The sequence below is a fragment of the Propithecus coquereli genome, unplaced genomic scaffold (genome assembly GCF_000956105.1).
Source record: "Propithecus coquereli isolate 6110/MARCELLA unplaced genomic scaffold, Pcoq_1.0 Scaffold153, whole genome shotgun sequence".
Lineage (NCBI taxonomy): Eukaryota > Metazoa > Chordata > Mammalia > Primates > Indriidae > Propithecus > Propithecus coquereli.
The window spans coordinates 3,552,412-3,576,078 of NW_012139747.1; the positions used below are offsets into that span (position 1 = coordinate 3,552,412).

The 23,667-nt window shown below is 37.7% G+C and overlaps 1 protein-coding gene across 1 annotated transcript in view; it reads left to right on the forward strand.

Annotated features, from left to right (window-relative positions):
* MACROD2 (MACRO domain containing 2) overlaps positions 1-23,667 on the forward strand; it is a 2,082,072-nt gene that overhangs the window by 827,251 nt on the left and 1,231,154 nt on the right. The window contains 1 exon segment of the mRNA XM_012640501.1: positions 6,631-6,747. Within this exon segment, the coding sequence (XP_012495955.1) occupies positions 6,631-6,747 (117 nt within the window).

The window sequence follows — 23,667 nt, forward strand, 5'->3', positions numbered from 1 at the left end:
CCTGCAAGCATTTTGACCTCCTTGTCAGGCTGGTAAATGATAGATATGTCAATACAGCAGAAAGCCTGGCCTCTAGAAGGAGCTGCAACTAGACCCCCCTTGGCCCTGATGAAGAGCAGCCCTGTGAGTGACCTCAGTGTTCATTCCAATACGAGCTGACTGTATCACAGACAGTCCTCAGCTTTCATCTTAGCCTGGTTTCAATCACTCAGTAGGAGGAACAACTATTTGAGTCAATGGGAGAGGCTGGCCTTGGGTACTCACTGAGTCTTCAGACTCTAGCATGATTCAGAATTCTGAAACATACCTAGGGGAATGAACTTGGCTAAGGTAATATGTTCATTCCAGTAATAAAATCTGAAATTTCTGCACAAAACTTTAAAAAGTAGCAGTGATCAAACTGAATGAAAATCACCATGATGATATTTATAACAGAAGTAAAAATATTAGTCAAGGCAAACTGCTGTCATAAACATCCTGATGTCTCAGTGGTTTTACATAATAAAGGTTTATCTATCGCTTGATTCATAGTCTAGCATGGGATGTGGGAGTGGGGTGGAGATCCGTTCCACACAGCCATTTAGGGACCAGGCACTTTCTTTTTTTTTATTTCAGCATATTACAGGGGTACAAATGTTAGGTTACATATGTTGCCTTTGCTCCGCCCAGCTCTCAGGCACTTTCTATCTAGTTGCTGCGCCGTCTCTTGGGGCATTGGTGTCCTGAACTGGATCCTCTGCATCTGGCTTGCAGATAGTGGGAGGTCTCCTGGAGGACCCTGTGCAGGATTTTTAGGGACTGGACATAAAAGTAGTTATATCACATTTACTCATACTCTTTAACAGGACTCAATCTCATGTTCCCTCCCACCCCCAAATTATAGGGGTGTCTGGGAAGTGGTCTCTAGCAACAATGACCCAGAATAAAACTAAATGGGCTTATAACAGTCTAGCCACAGTGATCTTGAAAAATTCAATGAATAGTTGTTATGTTTACTTATGGAGCTTTGTTGTCTGGTTTCCTACAGGATATATTTTTTTGGTATAAGCAGCATAAACAGTCCTATTGCCCTTTGGAAAATTGTGTTCAACTTATTTTTCTTTTTTAGACTTCCGTTCTTGAGTTTTTGTTCTTTTTCTTTTCTTTTTTAGTTGTAATTAGGTTTAGACATTGTGTGTCAGCCTGAGTACTGGCCATTGGCCTCATCCTCACTCTCCTCCCCAGGGGAGATGACAGTAAGGGTACAAACCAGAATGTTATGGGAACATAAAGAGATATTATTTTGTGCTGTAGTGGTTGTGAATGGTTTCGTAGAGGAGAAAACATTTCAACTAGAACCTGGAAAATAAGAAAGACCTTGCTAGGCAGAAAAGAAAAGGGAAGGGAGTAGCTAGCCTGGGTAGAGTGTGCTTTGCAAAGGAAGCCTTGGTGCCTTTAGGAAATGGTGAGGACTTGGGTGTGGCCAGATCAGAGGTTGTGAAGGGAGAAAGGGTAGGATGATATGATGTTGGGAGTGTAAGTTGGAACCATATTAGTGAAGGGTCTCAAACACTGTAATTTGAAATCAGGGTTTTGTGATGTAAGATGTGGGGAATAGCAAATGTTACTTTAGAGGAAACTGATACAATCAGATTCACATTTTAGAAAAATAACAGAGTTGACAATATATTAGAGAATTTTAAACTTTCATATTATTAGGAAGTTTGTACAAACAGGGATAGTCTCTTTTTGTCCTTCAAAGACACACTTTTAAGCACAGAATTGATACAATTGTCATTACTATTACCTTATTCTCCCACACATCTATTTCAAAGGCCACAAGTATAACTTTGAAATAACGTGAGATCATGGTTTAACTAATTGAAAATGTAGCGGATAGTTCCATTGTCTGATAATGACAGAATAGCTTGTATCAGAATGACCTTGTTACTGGTAGTAATTATAAATTCTTGACAAAATATAAGCCGCAACAGAAATTGTTTATTGGGGGCTAGTGGGCAACTAAAAACAAGCTAAAACTGAAGAGGATTCAACCCTGTGAAAAAAAGAAGCCACATTAGATGAGATCCACATTTAAGAAATCACATGGCTTTGACTCTGAGGGCCCTCCTTACCCCATATGGTAAATGGCTAATAGGGCTCAAACAGAAAGCAATAGTCTTATTGGTATGAGGATCATAGGACTGAATTCAGGGTTATCAGAATGACTAGAAGTTGAGGAGAAGATGCTAGAAAGGAGAGAGTTACAGAAGAGGGAGCCCCCAGATCTACCTCTTGGTTGATTCTTGAACTATGCATGTAGTGAAATACTATAAGAAGCCCAGGAAGAAAACAAAAGCTATAAGGCTGCAAGAACTGAGCAGAGAATTCTGCAGTTTGTTACTGCAGGTATATAGAATTTTGAATTTTATTTTTCCCCAAGTTAAAGGGGCTTGGCTAGCCATTGAAACCCGAGAAGGGCCGTACTTTAGGAGTAAGACTACATCTTGGGACTAAGGGAATTACCCTAGAACTAAGGGAAAAACTGAAATAGACCCTTAACAAAGCCTTTAATTACCTAACAGTAATTTACCTACCTGCTAGAACAAACTTCAACACCGTTTGGAGGAAGATAATAGAATCTAAAGCCTCTATGATATATTCATATTATTGCCAATTTCCAATATGCCATCAGTAATTACTAGACATTCAAAGAAACAAGAAAATGTAACCCAGAGTCAGATGAAAAATGAGTCAATATAAACAGACCCATAGCTGACCTAGATATTGGAATTGGCAGATAGGGACTTTAAAATAACTATGTAAAATCTGTTAAGAAATTTACATGACAAGATAAATAGAATGGGTGAAAAGATGGGAAATTTCAGGAGAGATATGAAAACAGTAAGAAAAGAACCAAATGGAAATTTTAAAAACTAGAAAAAAAGTATTTCAAATTTTTGAAAAAATTGATGGAATTAATAGTAGATTTAACACAACTCAGTAATGAAAAGACAATAAAAATTAACAGAAGACATGAACAGACACTTCCAAAAAGAAGATATATGAATGGCCAATATGCACTTGGCAAGATACTTAACATCATTAGTCATCAGAAAAATGTAAATTGAATACTTCTTTATAGCCATTAGAATTGCTAAAATTAAAAAGGCTGACAACACCAAAGGGTTGCCAAAATTTGAACTCTCATACGTTGCTGGGAGTATGTGTAAGATGGTGTAATCACTTGGGAAAACTGTATGTTAGTCCTTTATAAAGTAAAATATTAATATATACCTATCCAGCAATTTCACTCAAAGCTCTGTGTCCAATGGAAGGGAAAACATTTAGCCACAAAATGGCTTGTGCAAGTATGCAGATTTATTCATAATTCATAATAGCTAAAGACTGTAAACAGTTTAATGTCCATTCACAGATGAATGGATAAAGAAATTATGGTATATTCAACAATGGAATATTAGGAATAAAAAGCAATGATGTCCTAATACATGCAACACAGATGAATCTCAAAAATATTCTGAGCGAGAGAAGATAGTCCCCCTATCTCTTATATAAAATTTGAAGTTATATAACAGGTAAAACTTAGCTATGGTGATTGAAATAAGAACAGGGTGGTGAGAGGGGACATTGGATGAAAGGGCACAAGATACATTTTTGGGTTGATGGAAATGTTTTGTACTTTTATTGGCATTGTGGTTACATGAATGTAAAGTACACATTTGTTAAAATTCATGAAAACTGAACACTTAAAGTTTGTATATTCGATTGTGTGTAAATTGTGTCATAAATAGAATGAATGGGGATTTGAAAGTAATGCAATATAGTAGTTGAATATGCCACATGCAGGAATTGAGGTTAGACTGCCTGGATTCAAGTCCTGAAAGCAGTAAATTTTAATGGTTAAGAGCATGTTTGCTGCATCAGACAAATTTGGAGTTTTGAGTCACATTGCCAATGCATTGTGAATGTAGGCAAGTTACTAACCTCTTCTAAGATCCTATGAAATGGAAATGATAAAATTAGTATCTACCTTATAAGGTTGTCCTCAGTATAGTGTATAGTGCCTGGCACATAGATGTATTCAGTACATTTAAGCAGTAGTTGCTATTATTAAATAGCTCTTCAGCTAGACTTTCATTACCCTAATACAGTCAGGAATACTGGTATAACCATGAAGATTTTTAAAATTAGATATCTGCAAACTGCATTACACTGCAATCTAAATAATGTAGGCAATATTTGACAGCATATGATTAAGTACACTAGCAAATCCTATTTTTGCTATCCATTTCAAACTAACTAATTATCTCTTTGCCAAGAAAAACTATTCACTTTAAAATACTATTCTTGAAGCTCTTATAAAAAATTTCATACACAGAAATTAGGAACTAAATTTTTTTCCTAATACTGTAGTCTCACTCTCTGTTTCCTATCCCATAATCACATAATCAAAGGTAGATATCTTTCTAGTACAAATATATGTATATGTGTATATGTATAATGTTGTAAACAAAATAGTGATCATACTATATATACCCTTCTAAACCTGGCATTTTCACTTAGAAATCTTTTCATGTGAAGGACTTTGTTTACCTGTAAAGCTGGTCTATTCTCTTCAACAGCTGCACAATAGTCCATGGCATTGATGGGCTTTTATTTATTTAACCAGCTCCCTACTGATGGGCATCTGAGTACATCTAGGTTTTCACTATTATAAACAACTGTGACATCTGTGACATCCTGGTACATATATCTTTTGCACTCGTGTCAATAATTTCATGTAATAAATTCAAAAAAGGAAAATTGCTCATTGAAACAGCAAAATTTATTGATCTTTTTTTGTAAGAGAAAAAAGCTGTATGTGTCAGTGTGTGTGTGCATAAATGGTGAGAGACTAAGCACCAGAATGTGGAAGAGTTCTCTGGGTAGTAGAGTAAATGGAGGTTTTCATATTCTTCTTGCTTCTCTATATTTCTCACTTTTAAATAAAGAAAAGAGTTATTTTAAAATTTACATAAAATTTTGACTTAGAGTATTTAAGATAACTACGATCAATAGGGCATGTAACACTGTCCTAGACACCATGTCGAATGTCTTCCACGCACAACATTATTCAAATTTCACGCACAACTCTCTGAGGTAGTACCATTACTGACACTGACTTATGAGAAAACTGGGATTGGGAGCATCACATGGCTGGTCAAGTTTGGATTAAATCCTAGATTTTGTGAGACAATGCAGTCTAGAGTAGTCTGGAGTGAACTCATTTTGTTGAGAAGGTCTTTGAGGCCCAGGTTCATTCTCAGACTTTACAGATACCACACATGTGGTGATGTCATAAAGCCCACATAATCTTGTTTTCCTAAAAGACTTTTTCGGCCAACAGTGATGCCTCTATGCCAGTCAGTGGCAGCAGAAGCCAACCGGAACACTAGACAATTATACTTCCCTTAGTGCCAATGTTCAGTCCAATATCCAGCTTCCTCTCAAAATAATAATAATGATGATAATAATGAAGAGCAATGATTAATTGCATGGTGTTACGAACTGTGGAGGTCTTCAGACCTCTGACAGTCAATCTGTTTTCACATACTGGATTCCTATTATTCTTTCCTTCTCTTTCTATTCGTTTTGCAATCTTGCATTTCCTTTCTGTCCAAGGGACACATTCAGTAACAACTAAGATCCCAAATTCTCAACTTCTTAGTGCATGTGTATATGGTTCTTTAGCCTTCTACCTGTGTGCTCACCACCAATTCAGTCACAGAGGGTTTTATACTTTGAAAAAATTATTCTTACCAGATGTGAAGGGGCCCCAAACGCAAAGCCCGAGAGCTGATGAGACCTGAGGCTGGTCAAGGGCAGAAAGCCTTCCCCCCAAGCAAAGTCAGAGCAATGCAGCAGTTCTGTCTTAGTCCCTGTCAAATGAGAATGAGGAGTGGTTTTAGGGGCATTTAGCAAGACCTAATCTACCTTGCCAATCATCTAGCCCAGCCACACACCCTGCAGAAATGCAATCGTGTTGTGTCATGCCTGCTATTGAGGGGAAAAGTTGCTCGGATGTTTGGTTCTTGTTTTGGTAGTTTTAATTCTATTCTCTCAGTTTTGAGGTGAGTAAAAATGTTCCAGAGTGCCTTTCTAACTTTCCTTTTTTCTTCTATAACCTATGCTGTGTTGGTGACAACACTTATTAGCTCAGGAGAGACCATTGTTAGCATTTCTTCCCAATCCTTCATTCAGTGACATTGAATTGATAGCTTAAAATTTGATATGGGGGCAGTATTTATACCATTAAAATTAGAAAAGCTACATATTGGGGACCCCCCCACCCCAAAGAGAAACCATTTAACATTTACCAGGATACCACTTCTATAGTCCTTCTACTTCTGCTCACCACACAGATAACACACAAACACACACACACACACACACACACACACACACACACACATACACACATGCATGCACATAGAACTAGTGTTCGAAGGATTGGACACCATGGGTTTTCTTCCATGGGGCTATAGTGATTTCCAAGAGGAGAAAATTGAGTTTCTTTTCTCTTCCCATCTCAAGTTTAACATTTATTTCCAAAAGACCAAATATAGGCTAACTTTTTTCTCTCTCCCCTAGTGGATGGCTGTATTCATAGAGCAGCTGGACCCTGTTTGCTAGCTGAATGTCGTAACCTGAACGGCTGTGATACTGGACATGCAAAAATCACATGTGGCTATGACCTGCCTGCAAAATGTGAGTACAACTTTTTGAACACTATTTCAAAATCGGATGAGACTTCTTACCTTGTTTTATGCATCAGGTATAAAATTGGAAAAGGAAATGGTAATGGTGGTATTTAATTACATGTGCTTGTGTTTAGATTTTGTACAAGGTTATAAAAATGTGTTTTCCAAATATGTCTTCAGATATATATTTTTGTGTGTGTGTGTGTATATATATATACATGCACACATATATGCTGTTTAACTGTAGATTTTTGTTCAAGTCTTTGACGGAATATCTCTGAAACAGGGGAATAAAAATATGAGCAAAATATACATTATAGCATTTAAGTGCCAGAGAATGACAGCTTCTGGAAATGATGCCAATTTCTTATTCCTTGTTCAGGTTTCTTGATTGTGGATGTGTTTAGAGCAAAGGAGATCAAAGTGATGTATTGTGTTTTCAGCTGCCATGTAAAGGCTGATTGGCAATTACAGCCAAGGCATCTGTCACACTTTGCTTTTAGGAAAAGCCAATGGAATCTGGTTGTCAGTGTGAGAATGGTATTTGCTCTTTGAATGTGGAATGGTCAAAATTTCCATTATATTTGAATAGAGAAAAGTATTGCATTTGATTGACCTTGTTGCTTAGTCGTTTAGCCAACGGGGTGGGACGGCATGGAACAAAAATACTTAGAGAGAAACTGGTTAAAGGCACAGCTTTTTTTATCACATAATCTTCACGGTGTGGGGATGGAGGTGGAGGGTTTCATTGCACCGTTCAGGCGTGCATGAAACCTGGAAACTGAGACACCAATTTATTGATTATCCTATTCACCTGCTTCTTATGATACTGTCTGGGTCTGTGAATATATTTTATGTAAAAGTGAAGCTGGTTTAGACTTTTGTTTGAGTAGTGGAGAAAACACGATTAAGAAATTATAACACAATCTGTAGGACACAACTTGGGTTATATAGAGACAGGTTGTGTAAGAATCAATTTCCTGTGGATATCGGAATGAAGAGATAGTGTGTTACATTTTAAAGGTTATTTTAAAAGTATGGTTAAATTTGAAGATTTGTAGTAAATTGTAACATATTAAAGTTGTATTTTGCTTTATAAACATTATAATACTGCATTCTATTAATATATTGCTCATAGTGGGCTGCTAGTGAAGGTACAGTCACGCACCACATAACGTTTCCGTGGGCAATGAATGTATGCACGACAGTGGCCCTCCCCACCATGAGATTATAATACAGGTTGAGTATTTCTTATCTGAAATGCTTGGAAGTATTTTGGATTTCAGATTTTTTTAGATTTTGGAATATATGTACATACATAGTGAGATATCTTGGGGATGGGACCCAAGTCTAAGCATGAAATTCATTTATGTTTCATATGCACCTTATACATATAGCCTGAAGGTAATTTTATAAAATATTTTTAATAACTTTGTGCATGAAACAAAGTTTTGACTCAGTTGTGATAGGAACCTGTCACATGCAGTCAGATGTGGAATTTTTCACTTGTGACATCACGTTGGTGCTCAAAAAGTTTCAGATTTTGGAGCGTTTCAAATTTTGGATTTTTGGATTAGGGGTGCTCAACCTGTACCACATTTTTACCATAACTTTTCTATGTTTAGATATGTTTACATGCACAAATACCCTTGTGTTACAATTACCTATAGTATTCGATACAGTAACGTGCTGTCCAAGTTTGTAGCCTGGGAGCAATAGGCTATATCTATATAGCCTAGGTGTATAGTAGGTTACACCATGTAGGTTTGTGTGGTATACTCTATGATGTCCACACAATGACAAAATCACCTAATGATGCATTTCTCAGACTGTGTCCCTGTTGTTAAGTGGCACGTGACTAAATATCAACTATACACTGTTTAATTTGTCCTTTAATGGCTTTTCATTTTTCTTTCTTTGTTAATGTTTTTACCTTGCATAAAAAAGTCAAATCATGTGTCAAATGGTTCTCACTTCTACTTGGAATACATATTTTTGTCAAATAAAGCCCTTTGTGTACAATGGTGTTTAGAGCAGTTTTCCCTCTAATTCAGGGCTCATGATCTGAGTATCAAAGGTGATTTCCCTCTCCAGGATTATATAGCTCTATGTTAACAAATGTTGATCCTTTTCCCTTTCTCATACCATGCTACCTTTGTGATTTAGCTAATCTATACCACCCTGAGACAAGCAGATTATTGACTGTTTTCAGACTTATGTCTGTCCTTAAACCAAGTAATAGTCCTGGTCTCCTATTGATTCACTGTTTTCTTGCTTATATATTAAAGCACAAATCAAAAACTCTCCAACTCTGAACTTTCTAAAGACAGATAAACTCAGAATCATTAAATACACCCAAATAAAATGGTGGCTCTAGTGTATGGGTTACATTGTGCTGATGTTTTTAATGTTCTTGCTCCTGTTTGATATCCCTCTGAAAACGTTATTTGGCTTCCTTTGAATGTCATTCATCTTATTTCAGGATCATTGAAGACTTGCACAATACCAGGCACTGAGGTACAGAGATCAATAAGCCAGTATCTGTGCTTGAGGAATTTCAACGATTAAGTCAAATATTTGAACTTAAGTGTGACTTTCATGGACATTCTGGGGCAAGTGAATGTTGGTGGCACAAGGACTCTAGACATGAGAAGTCAGTCCACAGGACTAGGTATAGAATCCACATCGGTTGAGATACTGAGAGCCTGACACATATCCAAATCACCAAATGCAGCCCATAGGGCACATTTAGTAAAAAATCATCTAATAGAATAGAAATGGCAATGCCACCTCATAAAAATCATAAGCAGGGAATATTTGTGAATAGATTTTGGTTTTTCTATATATTTAAAAAGATTAATGATTCATATTAAAGCATAAAGGAAAGCAATATGAAAATGAGTAGTAATAACTTACATTTGTATGCCACTTTATAGTATTTCACAGTGCTTTCATAAGCCCTTATATTTTTAAAGTATGTTTTATAAACACTGTGTGTGTGTGTTCATTTTCCCTTTCCCTATCCCTGAGAGATGTTTTTCTTTCTCGTCAATTTGGTTCATCCATTTCAGAGTCATTAACAATCCACAGATGTGCTTTTGCAGTGAGAGAATGAAAAGGGAGCTCATTACATACTGTTTGGGTCATTTTTTCCTTCCATATTTAATAATTCCATGACAGTTTGACAGCAAAGACTGGTTCCTACCTGTCCTCTGAGACAGTGGGTTTATCATTATAGGGATACTAAAGCCAGTCATCTAGCCACAAGTGATAATATCTTCATGCATCAGCAATTTGTTTGGAAAATGCTATTGTCTGGGTTACAGAAAAACTTGATAATTTTGAACCGGTCTTCACTTCCTTTATGCTTGCTAAATTAATCTATTCATAAGTGGTTGTATTTGAATTAATTATACTTGTAGTCTGTGTTCTGCAACTCATCATGATTGGTGGAATGATAAGTTCCAGATATTTAGTTCATTCTTCACCGCTTGGTTATTTTGAGTGATTTCCTTTTGGCATTAAGAATATCCAATCATTCTTTTCAAAAGAAATCTTAAGAGTGGCAAAAATATAGGCCAATATTTCAATGGAAGGCCATTGCTAAAGAAATGATTTAGGAAGTGGATGATAGACTATTCATGTAATTGGATCTTTTAGGGATCTTCTCGTCTACAATATTAGATTTTTTTGATTCATAATAAAATTTAGATTTCTATAGATTTTTAGAAACTTGTTGACATGTGGGACATTTCTTTTCATACTATCATCATCCCACCAGATGGCCAGCCTCATGCAAGCAAGATTTGTCTATTTCAGTCACAGTTCCAGTGTCAATATCTAGTATAGTGTCTCTTAAATATGTGCTGAATTAATGTGAATAAATGAAGGATCAAATTAATTTCAGGACTTTTTCACCTGGAAAATAGCTTTGTAATTGTTGCCTCTACTTCTAATACTTTTCCTGCTATAATCTATTCTGTACAGACCTGGTAAATTAATATACCTAAATCCAGAATCTTTAAATTGGTCTACGAAGCTCTACATGATGTGACCTTTACCTCTCTGACATCATCTTCTTCTGTGCTCTCCCTCACTCACACAGGCTGCTTTGCTGATCCTCAATGCCTTTGCATTGGCATTCCCTCTGCCTGGAATCTGCTTCTAGACACCTACGTGGCTTGTCCCTTACCTACTTCAAACCCTTGTTCAAATGTAACATCAGGTGTCACCCTAAACAACCTGTTTATAATTGCTTCTCTGTTTTATTTATAATTGTTTGTCTGTAGAATTTAACTTTCAAATATACTACAGCATTTACTTATTTCTTTTGTGTATCTATTAATACCTCCCCTTACCAGAATAAGGGCATAGGGGTTTTTTTTTTTTTTTTCATCTTTTAAATTTATTCCTGGATCCTTACAGCTTATAAAAATGTCTAACTTACAATTGGGGCTCAAAAGGTATTTGTTCAATGATGAATAAAATGTAACTCTAATCCTCTCAAAATCTGCCAATGGCTTTTTCCTTGTTAGCCCGATTGTCTTGGGCCTGCCATGACATATGGCCATACCTTGAAGTACTTACAACCTTTTGTATGATATGATTTGCCACAATGGTATGTCTGTACATGGGGTCTGTGTCTGGGGCTATCTAGAAAGCTCTTTCTTTTCTCCTTTCCACCTGTCTTCTAGACTCAACTCAAATATTATGTCTATCATGACACAAGTCTTCTCTTCTCACCTCAGCTAAAAGTACCTTCATATTTTTTCAAACTCTAGAGTACTGTAGGTTAACACACTGAGGGCACTTTTCATGTGCTGCCTTTTATTGCTGTATGTGCATACTTTCCACCTTTATAACAAAGTCCTTTGTGTATAACAGGTACTAGAGAAATACCTTTCAAATGAATTATTAATAGTAAGGTGTCAAACTGGTTGATAGCCAGTTATCAACCAGAAAAGTTATCCTAATATTTCTAAGAAATGATGAAATTAGTATCAATTATCCATTGTTTTTTAAATCATATATACATATATATATATATATATATATATGTAGATGTATAGTTCCAAAGTCTCCTGTTTCTGAAATTTACTCTTACTGGAGTTTCTACTAAAGAGGAAAAAAAATAAATAAATAAAGAAGCCATATCAATCTTATTTGATGATTTTCAGCACAGCTCACATCTATTTTATTTCTTTAGAATGCTTCACTTTTAAGATTTAGGGCTGAATAATCATCAAAGATAAATGGAAAATATTAAATCTGTATATATAAAATGATGGAATCTGTTTGTTTTATTTCTTATATTTAATCTTTGGGCTGGGCACAGTGGCTCACACCTATAATTCTAGCACTCTGGGAGGCTGAGACAGGAGGATTGCTTGAGCTCAGGAGTTCAAGACCAGCCTGAGCAAGAGCGAGATCCCATTTCTACTAGAAATAGAAAAAAATTAGCTGGGCCTGGTGGTGCATGCCTATAGTCCCAGCTACTTGTGAGGCTGAGGCAGGAGGATCAGTTGAGCCCAGAAGTTTGAGATTGCAGTGGGCTATGATGATGCCACTGCACTCTAGCCCTGGCAACAGAGTGAGACTCTGGTCTCAAAAAAAAAAAAAAAAAGAAAAGAAAAGAAAAAGAAAATAATAATAATCTTTGGAAGGCATCGAAAGGTAATATCAGCATCCAACTCATAGTTTTTCATTAATCTTTCGAAGGGAAACTCTAGGGTGAGAGACCATAGCACAGTATGTTTGAATGAGTGGTATCAATCAGACTCCATATTCTATTTGCAGGTGCAATAATAATCAGATGACAGTAGTTTAAAAGATAGTGTTGATAATAATTAGTACTTCCTTTGTGCCCTTCATCAAGAAATCATTGTACTTTGAAATACTAGCTTATCGGTCCTTTTGAAATTTCTATGAGACAGTGACATGGAAATGCTATTTTCTTATAACACAAAGAGAAATTCAGGCACAGAGAGGTTACATCTGTTGCTCCCAGTAACAAACTAAATCCACATTTGAGGCATGGCATTGGCCAAGGGTCCCTGAGCCATGGAAAGAGTCTATGGTGAGTGTTGGCCAGACCTACTTCCTAATTTTGTAAATAAAGTTTTATTAGAACACAGACATGCCCATTTGTTTATGTATTGTCTATGGCTGCCTTCATGTGGCAGATCTGAGTAGTTGCTGCAGGGAGTGTATGATCACAAAACCCGAAACATTTATGATCTGGCCTTTACAGAAAAAGTTTCCCAATCCCCGGTCTATGACAATCTTCAGTTTTTATAAAGAAGGAAGATAAAATTCAGAGAGGTTAAATATTTATTGAATTTTATTAAATGTCTGTGACTTACTCAGATCACAATTGATAAAGTAGAGACTGAAATGCCTGCCATCTGTTTCTTGGGACAGCCCTTGCTTCTGTTGCCTCAAGAAAATATTACCTTGGGAGGAATATTTCACATCTTTCAAATAATAAGGCTACCTTGAAAAAAATGCATAGGGAAAATGGTCATTTTTCTAAATAGGGCCAAAATCAGGAAGTGAGTAAGTCAAGTCTCTGAAAGGAGAGTTAGTTTAAACCACCATAGTATTAGGAAATAAATCTTTATTCCTTGCTTCCTCCAGGGTTGTTAGCTAATGTACTGAAAGAGAGCCTGTAGTCCTAAGGAAATTCAGCATCTACAATAGGTAACTCTTAAGATGGTTCTGAGTTAGTCCTCTTAAAAGGACAACCTGATCTTGGTCATCATGGGCTCTCGCAGCAGGTGTCTGATTGTGAAAGCAGTGGTGGTGACATGCTGCTGAAAGTATAACTCTCCTAGTCTTTGATGGAGACCTGGGGCCCTCATGAGCCCTTTCCATAATTAAAGGACTTATATTATATAAAGAGAAAAACTGCTTTTGAAGATCATAAAATCATCTTCCTTTCTGACGAGGAAGCTGGGATTGTTCTTCCTAAAATCAACTCTGATTGGCTCATTTTCCTTAAGTGCTTCAGGAATTTAGTTTCTATTTGAATCTATTTCTCCATAATTGCCACCCCTTTCAATCATATTAAGTAGTTTCATACAATTTATCTCCTTAGTGATCCTCATGATAAATGTGGAAGTAAGAAGGGCAGAAATATTCTAAAACCCAGAGCAGTGGTTCTCAGAATGTGGTCCCTGGAGCAGCAACAGCAGCAGCAACACCTGGGAATTTATTAGAGATGCAAATAATCCTGCCCCACCCCAGACCTACTGAATCAGAAATTTGGTTTAATAAGCTGTCCAAGCTATTGTGCTGTGCACTCAAGCATGAGGACCATTGCCCTAGAGAGTGGGGGATCCTGAGTAGCACCCTTGCCTTTCGATTCCTTGCCCTACCTCCTTTTGAGGTGTATACAACACAGGAATTCTTCTGAGTCACAGATTAGGGCTTTTTTTGTTTTTAAGAAAACTGACATGTTCTTCTTTTTCTTCGGAGAATTTTCGTTAAGCTGATAGCTGTGTTTGTTCATTTGTTTATTATCTGTCTTCTCAGACAGAATAACATTTTAAGGAGGGAAGAGGAAGTCATATCGGTCTCATTCACCTCTGGTATCCTAAGCATCTGACATGGTATCCAGAACAGAGATGGTTCTGAGTTAGTCCTCAGGGTTGGCTCTTGAGAGTTTGTTGGAGGTACTAGCAGGGGGGCACAGCTATTTGTATACCCTTGACTGCAGAACGGCGCTCCTCTATCCGGGATGATTGCCCTCTGCCACAAAGTACGCAGCTTGAGGGGGACATACATGGAGTGGTGAGGGAGGACGGGGACGCCTGCCTGGCCAAGCCAGATCAGCCAAATCAACCCTGGTGATCAATGAGGTGACAAATATCGCAGCCAGATCACCTTCATGTCCCAGAGTTGTCTCTTACTGGAGGAATTAGCAAGAGCATTGTCTTTGTCTTCTACTCTCCTTTGTCATAATCCTAACCGCCACTGTGGGAAGCCAAATAAGAAGGCACTCAGAGAGGACTCCATGACTCCAGGAATCTGCAAAGCCAGTATTGCTGCGGCTGTTAACATCTCTGTTATCCCATTGCCAAACATGCTCTTGCTCAGAGACTCCAGCAGAATAAAAAAGTGCAAGGGGCAAAATTTTCTTGATATATCAACATGCCACATATATATTCTACACTTAGACTATTTTCTTTCGTTTTCTCTTTTTTCAACCCTTTGCGATAACACAAATTCCATCCCCAAATGGTTTTGTGATGAAATAACTAAGCAATTCTAATACTGTTGTCTTTAGAAAATATCTACGTTTTGGAAGCCACTAGTACTAACGGTGTTGTATTGCTGGCTGAGTGTAGAATTAAATGGCTGTACCTTGCATTATTTGCCATCTTAGCTGGCCTTCAGAGGACACTGTCTATACCTTCTTTTTCCTATGTGATCAATAGGAAATAACAGTGTAAATCAATTCTGAGTAATAATGTAAATGGGCTCTTGAAGGCAATTCCCGCTGTGAAATAAGTAGTTAGCAGTGACACTGGCATTAACCACAGTGGGGGTAATCAGCCCTTCAATGTGTTTAATCAGAGTTATCAGCTAAGATTAAAAAGAGAGCCACTGTTGTGCAGGGATAATCATTTTCGGGATTTAAAAGATGAATATTTGAAGGTATTCTCATAAATTAAAGCCATCAGAATGGCTTTGAGTAATTTAGGATGCTCTGAGGTCAGGCACAAGCAAACAAGAAAGGTTAATCTCAGAGCCATGGTAGTTAATGTGCAGAGATTGCAGAATACATTTATTGAAATAAGTAGCAAATGCTGAGTTAAGTGAAGATTTTTTTCTCTCTGTCTTAAGATGTTCCTTGAGTTATTACTAACATATATGATTTGATTAAAAAGTAGCCAACACTGATTTGTACATATATTAACTAACCTTGAAATTAATCACTAATCCCAAAGATTAAATATTAGACAATTTTATGACTTGATTAGAAGTGTTTCAAGTTGAGAATATTGATGGAACCAAGGTCTGTACTATATAATAAAAGATTGATCCTGTGTCAAGAACACTAAATGTCAACGTAGAAGATCTGAAAAGCCCTGAATCCAGGATGTTGTAACTGTTTGGTAAAGTCCTTTAACCTCTGAGCCAGTTTCCTCACACATGATTGTCTGGGGGTAGGAATATATGCAGAACCACTTTTAATACTGTATGACATCAGAGAGATATATGGCTCTATTATTGCTTGTATAATAAAATACTTGACCTACTTCATTTGCTATTCAACCCATGTTTATTGAGTGCTTACTCTAAGCCAGAGTGCTCTTCTAGAAGGTAGCCCACTATAGAGAAGAAGACAGCTAAGGTCCCTGTCCTCTTAGAGCTTAGATTCTTGCAGAGAGAGGCAGATCATGAGCAACTCACATAAAAGCAAAGAATTTCAGATAATGGTAAGGGCTATGAGGAAAAAAATCACCTCACCAGATATGTAAAACAAGGACAGTCCAAAAATTTTCCAATTGTTCTTCCTTGCTACAAATACTATTTTTCGGTCCTGATATATGTATAATTTTAGTCTGGTTTTTGGAGGTAATAAAGGTAATTCTGTTGCTGATGGAGCTTATAGGAATTTTAACGATCACCTAATTTGACCTCATAATTTTACAGATAAAAAAACTGAGGCCCAGAAAAATCACTTAATTCTTCCTAGGGTAATATGGTAGGGGACAGAGGCAAGACCAGAGCCTGCGTATCTTGACTCACAGTATAGTGCTCTTTCTGCTGAAATGCCCGGCCTCTTTTGGTCTCTTTGATCATACTAGTGCTCTTATAGGAGTATTGTGAGAATATAATCACTATTAAGCAAGATGATGGACATGAATGTACTTTTGATATAATAATTTATTTCAAATGGCGCCTATTAATAGTAATTTTAGATGAGTTACATATTAATTATTATGGTCCCATAAGCTCCACCAGTAAAGTTTATGGCAATAGTCCATTCGAGTATATGAAACAGTGATTGGTGTCTGAGAAAATATGGATGTCACAGATAGGAATTAATAAATCTCCTATCCTCAAGATTCAGACATTTGCTCCTGCCTCTTTCCAGTGTCTTGACCTCACAGAAAGGGGACACTTTAAAAGTCATTTTGAGAAACTTCAGATGGCAACTTTATTGGTTTGAAAGATATGTCCACAAATTCTTAGATATTTCTCTCCTGGAGAGGTAGAGCTTAATTGTCCTCCCCTTGAACATGGCCTGGACCTAATGACTCCCTTCTAGTGAATAGAATATATCAGAGTAATGGAAATTTCTGAGGTTTTGTTAAAAAAAAAAAGACTGTGGTTTCGCTTTTGGGTGTCCTCTCTTGTCCCCTCTCTCTCTCTCCCTCCCCGCCCCCTCCCCCCTCTCTCATCACTCTGTGTTAGTTTCCTAGGGCTGATGTAACAAATGACCACAACTTGATGGCTTGAAACAGCAGAAATTTATTCTCTCACAGTTCTGGAGGTCAGAGGGCCAAAATCAAGATGTTAGCAGGGCCACACTCCTTCCGAAAGCTTTAGGAGAAAATCCATCCTTTCCTCTTTCAGCTTCTGGTGGCTCCAGGTGTTTCTTGTCTTGTTGTAACCTAGCTCCAACCTCTGCTTCCGTCTTCATGTGGCATCTTCCCTGGGTCTTCCTTTCTCTTCTAAGAACACTTGTCATTGGATTTAGGGCTCACCCTAATCCAGGATAATCTCAAGGTCTTGAGATTCTTAATTACATCTACAAAGACACTTCTCCAAATAAATTCACTTTCATAGGATCTGGGGCTCCAGACATGGACATGTCTGTTTGGAGTCACCATTCAATCCACTACACACTCTCTATAGATAAAGCAAGTTTTTATGTCATGAGACAGCCTTGAGGAGAGAAAAAGTAGCTACAATGTTGTGAGGGAACTCAGGCGGCCTCTAGAGAGGATTATATGGTGAGGAACTGAGGCCTTCCTGCAACAATGTGGGTGGGCTTGGAAGAAGATCTGCAGCCAGCCAACAGCCACCTGAGTGAGCTTGGGAGCACATCCTACAGCTCAATCAAACTTTCAGATGTCGGCAGCCCTGGATGACAATGACTGCAACATCATGAAAGACCCTGAGCCAGCACCTCCCAACTAAGCCACTCCAAAATTCTTGACCTGCAGAAACTGAGATGATATTAATAAACGTTATTTTAAGTTTGGGGTAGTGTGTTAGGCAGCAATCGGTAACTAATATAGCAACTGTGACCATGAATTTTATAATGCAGGATAAGGAGCTCACTAGCAAAGTAGCTGGTATCTGCCACATTTTTTTAGTGCATGACCTGCCTGGCTGAGCGACAGGCCTAAAATGGAAGGTGACAGCAAAATAGCATTCAGGGCAATGTTACACTTAGTTAGTGACCTTAAAATCGGGAAATTCAGCCATACCCCTTCACCATACCTTTGTCATAGGCAGCATACTAGGTTGGAAAAACTGTTACGAATGGAAACTTCTCAGATCGATAGATACGGGTCAAAGAGAACCCAAATCCAGCTTTGTGAAGAAGCACTGGGAGGAAAACAACATAGGCCAAAACACACAACTGGGTATTAATATTTACCTTCTATTCCTTAAGCGTTTTCTAGTCTTTGCACTTACCATTCGCATGCTTTTCACTGATAGGAACTGCTGTTTGCATTTTTGGGGAGGGGAAATGAATTCAGCTCCTACCCTGTGTTAATGCTGCGAGCTAAGTGAAGCAGAGGTAACTTCCTATTTACATTCCAAGCAGTGCCCTTCTAAGTCTGTTTGCTGTACTGGGTGGTGTGTTTCCCATTAGCTGCTTTATTTTTCATAACTACCTAGAGTTTGCTTCATTTCTAATCACATGCTATTTGTGAAATCCCTATAATTTCCTAAGGCCTTCCGAAGCTTTCCTCTTCCTACCTGTGACATTTTGAGGAAAGATTTATTCCCTCTCTGTGTTTATTCTGCTTAGTGAAGATCATGAGAGACAGCTTTAACTGTATTTTTTGCAAGTTCTTTTTCAAATTTGTGTCTGTATTGTATTTGGAGTCCAGTTATTCATTTGAATGTCTGTGGAGGGCAAGGGACTGTCTTGGAAATCCCTGCGATCTGCAGATACTCAGCTTTCCTTTCTTATATCATGGTACATGATGCCAAACTAGTGTCCTTCCTTACGTGACCAGCCAGTGTTGTTCCTCCATTCAGTGCCATGTGTCATGCACATGTGCATGCCATCATTCATGTACTCTCTTCTCATTATGTGGAGCACTGATTTCCCTCTGAGTTATGTTTTGCAAATATGGAGTTCACAGATTTTGTTCAGTTTGTGGTGCCATTTGGGAAAGTGGTCTGGGAGTGTTTAGACTGAGGAGTGGCTTGATAGAACTATGGTGGAGGGCACTATGGATCCCCCAGGAAGTCAACTGGTGGGCGCCCTGGAGTGGCAGGCAGAGGAAGGCTAACTGCTGTGTTGGGTAGGCCAATGGAACTGGGCCTCCCTCCTCCATGTGTCCAGGACATGTCTGCCTATCATTTTAAAATTAACAGAAGTCATCTTGATTATCTTCCTCCTAATAATATCGACTGCCTGAGTAGGTGGGTGGATGAGAAAAATGATGACAGATTGAGAAACCCCACATCAAAATGTATCTTCAAGAATGATCAGGGCTTTGTACATAGAATATTCCATAGTTAGAAGATCAATCCACATAGCGATGCACAATGGGAGAAGTGAAATGTAGGGGATTACATATCAAGGAAGAGTTAATACAGTATTTCAAACCTTTCTTTAAATTCTCTGTTGTGTGCAATTGCAGTGTTTCTCCATATACCAAATTAACTGGTTGTCATGGGCACCAAACCTGTTACCTTAAACACATTAATATCACACTCCGAGTTACATTTTATTGTTTATGCCTATTTTGAGATTAACTGTCACACAGCCTTTTTTCTCTCTTATTATCATTTTTTTACTGCTCCATTCAGAAATATGAGATCAATATTTTAAAGCCTGTGAGAAGTTTCCGTCTCTTGTTCATCGTGGTAAATTAGCAACTTTTTATCACTGTTCTTGAGGATATATATTTGGGAACAATGGAACTGTGGTAAGAACCTCACAATTCCGATAATTTAAAGCTGGAAAGAAATCTAGAAATCGCTCTTTTAGCAACTAAGACCAGTTTCTCCCATTAAAAACTAGGCAAGGATTTTTTTTCTGTTGTTTAAGACTGTATGCTTTGCATCTAACAATCTGTCTGGTACACAGTAGGCAAGTGTTTTGTTCATTCAATAAACCCTGATTAGCTCTCTAACATGTGCCAGGTGCTTTGATTGCTTTTTGGAAAATAATGGTGTGAAAAACAGACAGGGATCTCATTCTCATGAAATTGGGTTGAGTTGAGCTGAAATGAATCAAGCAACTTTCCCAAGGCCACGCCAATATTTAAGTGATGAAATCTACTAAGAATCCAGGTTGTCAGAGTCTCAGTCTGTGGTCCTTTCTTCTTTTCCATGGGGGTTGTAGTGGAGACTCTGGTAATGAAAAGATGTGGTGGTGTTGGCTTTAAATGGATACCGAACCATCTAAAATGGTTAAGCACATGAACTTTGATGCCCAACATTCTAGGCTCAAACTCAGGGTCTGGATTTGGACAAGTTGTCTGATCTCTTTGTGCTTCCATTTTGCCATCTGGAAAGAGGTATGAGAATCACTTGCCCTCACAGGGGTATCGCACATTCAGTGAGTTACCGTCTGTGTAGCACTCAGAGCATTGCCTGACTCCGAGAGGACACTGCACGAGGTTAGCTGTTTCTTGGTAGGGTCACCCCAGCCATCTTATTAATATCTAAAATGTCATCTCATCACTCTCTATCCTCTTGACCTGCTTTGACATCATAGCCCCTATCGTCTGAGGTTACTTCATATATTTATTGGGATTTTCTGTTGAACGTTTTTCTCTTCCACTAGAATGTAATCTTCATGAAAATAAGGACTTTGTTCACTTGTAGCTCCATATTCTAGAAACAAATTCAAAACCACCTTGAATGAACAAATGTATGTGCATAGGAAACTTTAATTATTTGTAATTATTACCAGAGTTACTGGAAGAACTAGCTTCAGAGCACATTGAGTTTTATGCTCTGCCCATTTGATTCTTCTAGTAACTTGGCTAAAAGTTACCAATAAGCTAGGAAAATAGTATCAATGTATGGGAAGGTCAAGCCCATATTTAACATTTGGTATATCTACCATGCATGTGTTAGGTGTGCTGCACATCTTTTGCACATTTTTCAAAACTCCGTAGTTCAAGTAGTGGTGTCAGGATGAAATAAAGTGGGAAATAAGAGGCTTAAGGAGCCGCAGTGGCCTGGGAGCCATGATCTGACCTGCCTCGCTAAAAGCCCATGAATTGATAGTGAGGTCCTTTCCCAGTGATATATTGAGTCCTTGTTCAAAGATGATTTCCAGGCTTAATTTATTGTGAAACCTCATTAAAATAAAGTGATAATTTTATAGGTTTGAAATGTGTTATGACCGACTTTTCTGGTTGAGACTGCTAGCCAAGTACTTACAACTTACTTAAATGTCGTAAATGTGTTAAAAGGGGAAATATTGATGTGTGTTTCCTGTGTGTTCAAACTGTTCAGATTTTATGATAAATAATAAAGCTTTACAACTTGTTCTTCACAAGTAGGATGCTAGGGACCTTGTAGCAACATGAGAAATCTATTTATTATTTTGTGTCAGAGCAAGCTGGGCATCTCCCCTTTTATAGGCCCCCGGAGTTCACTGTTATTTGGGACAGAGAAAGAAATAGCATGATAGTCAGTGGTTACAGAATATTAATTTTACAGAAATAGAATTGTCTTTTATTACAAGGAAGGCAGTTAGTCTCACACCTTAAACTATATTTGTGCAGAAATAGTCTTAAGCAATATGTATTTCAATACCTATGTAAAAATGAATTTCTTTTCCGTAAGTATCTATTAATAGTTTCATCACAGAACTTTAACTCTAGAAGTTGGGGTTAATGTGTCCTTATATTAAAAGAACAGTACAAGTATTCTTTGAAGAGATGAGCTTTAACTATTATATGTGTGTGTGTGTGTGTAATATATCCATGCGCTGTAGTTTGAGGAAAACTCATTTCTCGCATCTTCTATTCATGCAATGTCCTAGGATGTTATATTTTGCAAGGTACTATATAACATTAAATTTCATGATACTATAAACTCAGTTTTATAGAACTAATTCAAAAATTTAAATGATAGACCTTTTAGACCAGTGGTCTCCAACCCCCAGGCCATGGCCTGGTACTGGTCCATGGCCTAATAGGAACCAGGCCGCACATCACTGTCTGAGCTCCACTTCTCTCCCCCTCCCCACCATCTGTGGAAAAATTGTCTTCCACGAAACTGACGAAACTGTTCCCTGGTGCTAAAAAGGTTGGAGACCACTGTTTTTGACCCTAATTGAATATCTAACATAAGGTAAAACAAAAGTTCCATTTATGAAGCTGAATATCAGTCAACTATTCAATTGTGTTTGGACATAGATGAGTAAGATTGTTCTTTTAAAGTTAAAACATATGGTGTTCGGGGTGTGTGTGTGTGTGTGTGTGTGTGAGATAGATGTTCCAGAGAGCCAAAAATCTTTGCTTAGTACTTTGGGGGACAAAGAGATCTGTGATGTGTGCATTTATTTTATGCCGTTCTATCCACATTTTGTATAAAATTCATTTAAATGGGGGAACTAAATTGCTTATAGTAGTAAAATACATTTCCCTCAGTGAATGTTGGCACTTTTTGATGCATGCTGATTTGGGCTCCAACACAGTCATAATCTACATACCAAACATAGGCATTTAGCTTTCAAACAGAATCTGGCACTGCTGCAGCTGTAGGAGTGAGCTTGCTCACTGAAGCAAGCTCTCCTTCTTCCTCTTGGAGAAACGGCTTATCGATGAGGGCCTGGAGTCCACCATCTTGAACTCAGAGTGGGCTTTCCAATTCATAACAATAGGTTCTATTGTATGGCAAAACTTTGAGAACCCCAATTCATCTTTCTTGTTTTCCTTCTATTAGGGAATGGCTGTGGTCATAAGGCCTACAGTTTAAAAGATGAGCAAAAAATGTGCCGAAACACTGATATTTAAAAATGTGCAGAATATAAGTGGGAATCGATGTCCTTAGTTTTACGTTTGCAATGGTCAAAACAAAAAGCACACAAATAATGATTTCTTTAGCCACAAAGCACTCGGATTTCTCTTCTGCCTTTTGTATTTCTGTATGTCATTGGTACCTATGTATATTCTATAGATAGTAGGGACTCTCTACCTATAACTTTCTGGTAATTCAATATATGGCTTACATTGCTATTCATTTTCTCTTACTTTGACTCAATCTCGACTAGTGTAAACTGAAAGCTTTTTAAGGTCTCCTATGTTCTCCACATCAACCCCAGAACATCTACACTTCTGAAAAATGATGCTGGACTCTCTGGATAACTCTGTCCTTCAAGTTTGCCTCATAGGTGATGCCACTTGACTGAAAAGTCCTCTTGGTAATCCAGTAATTAAATTCTTCTAGCTGAGGCCCAGGAGAGATCCCTTGTGCTGAATTGCACTGTACAGTAAATGACATTATAATGAGGTTTGAACTTATTAGTGAAATGAATGAATGGGAACTCTTGCTGCTGCAATTCATTAGTTTTTCATGCTGTAAAGCAAGATTTGATGCTGCAGATGAGAGCCAGTGCAATCTTCTCTTCTTATAATTAATTATATCAGTGCATTAAACATAGTTTCACTAAAAGGAGAAATACTCTTGTAAAGAAAGTCTAAGACAGTCCAACAAAACAGGGTAATCATTTCTCTGCATGTCACTGAACTCAGTCTGTGTA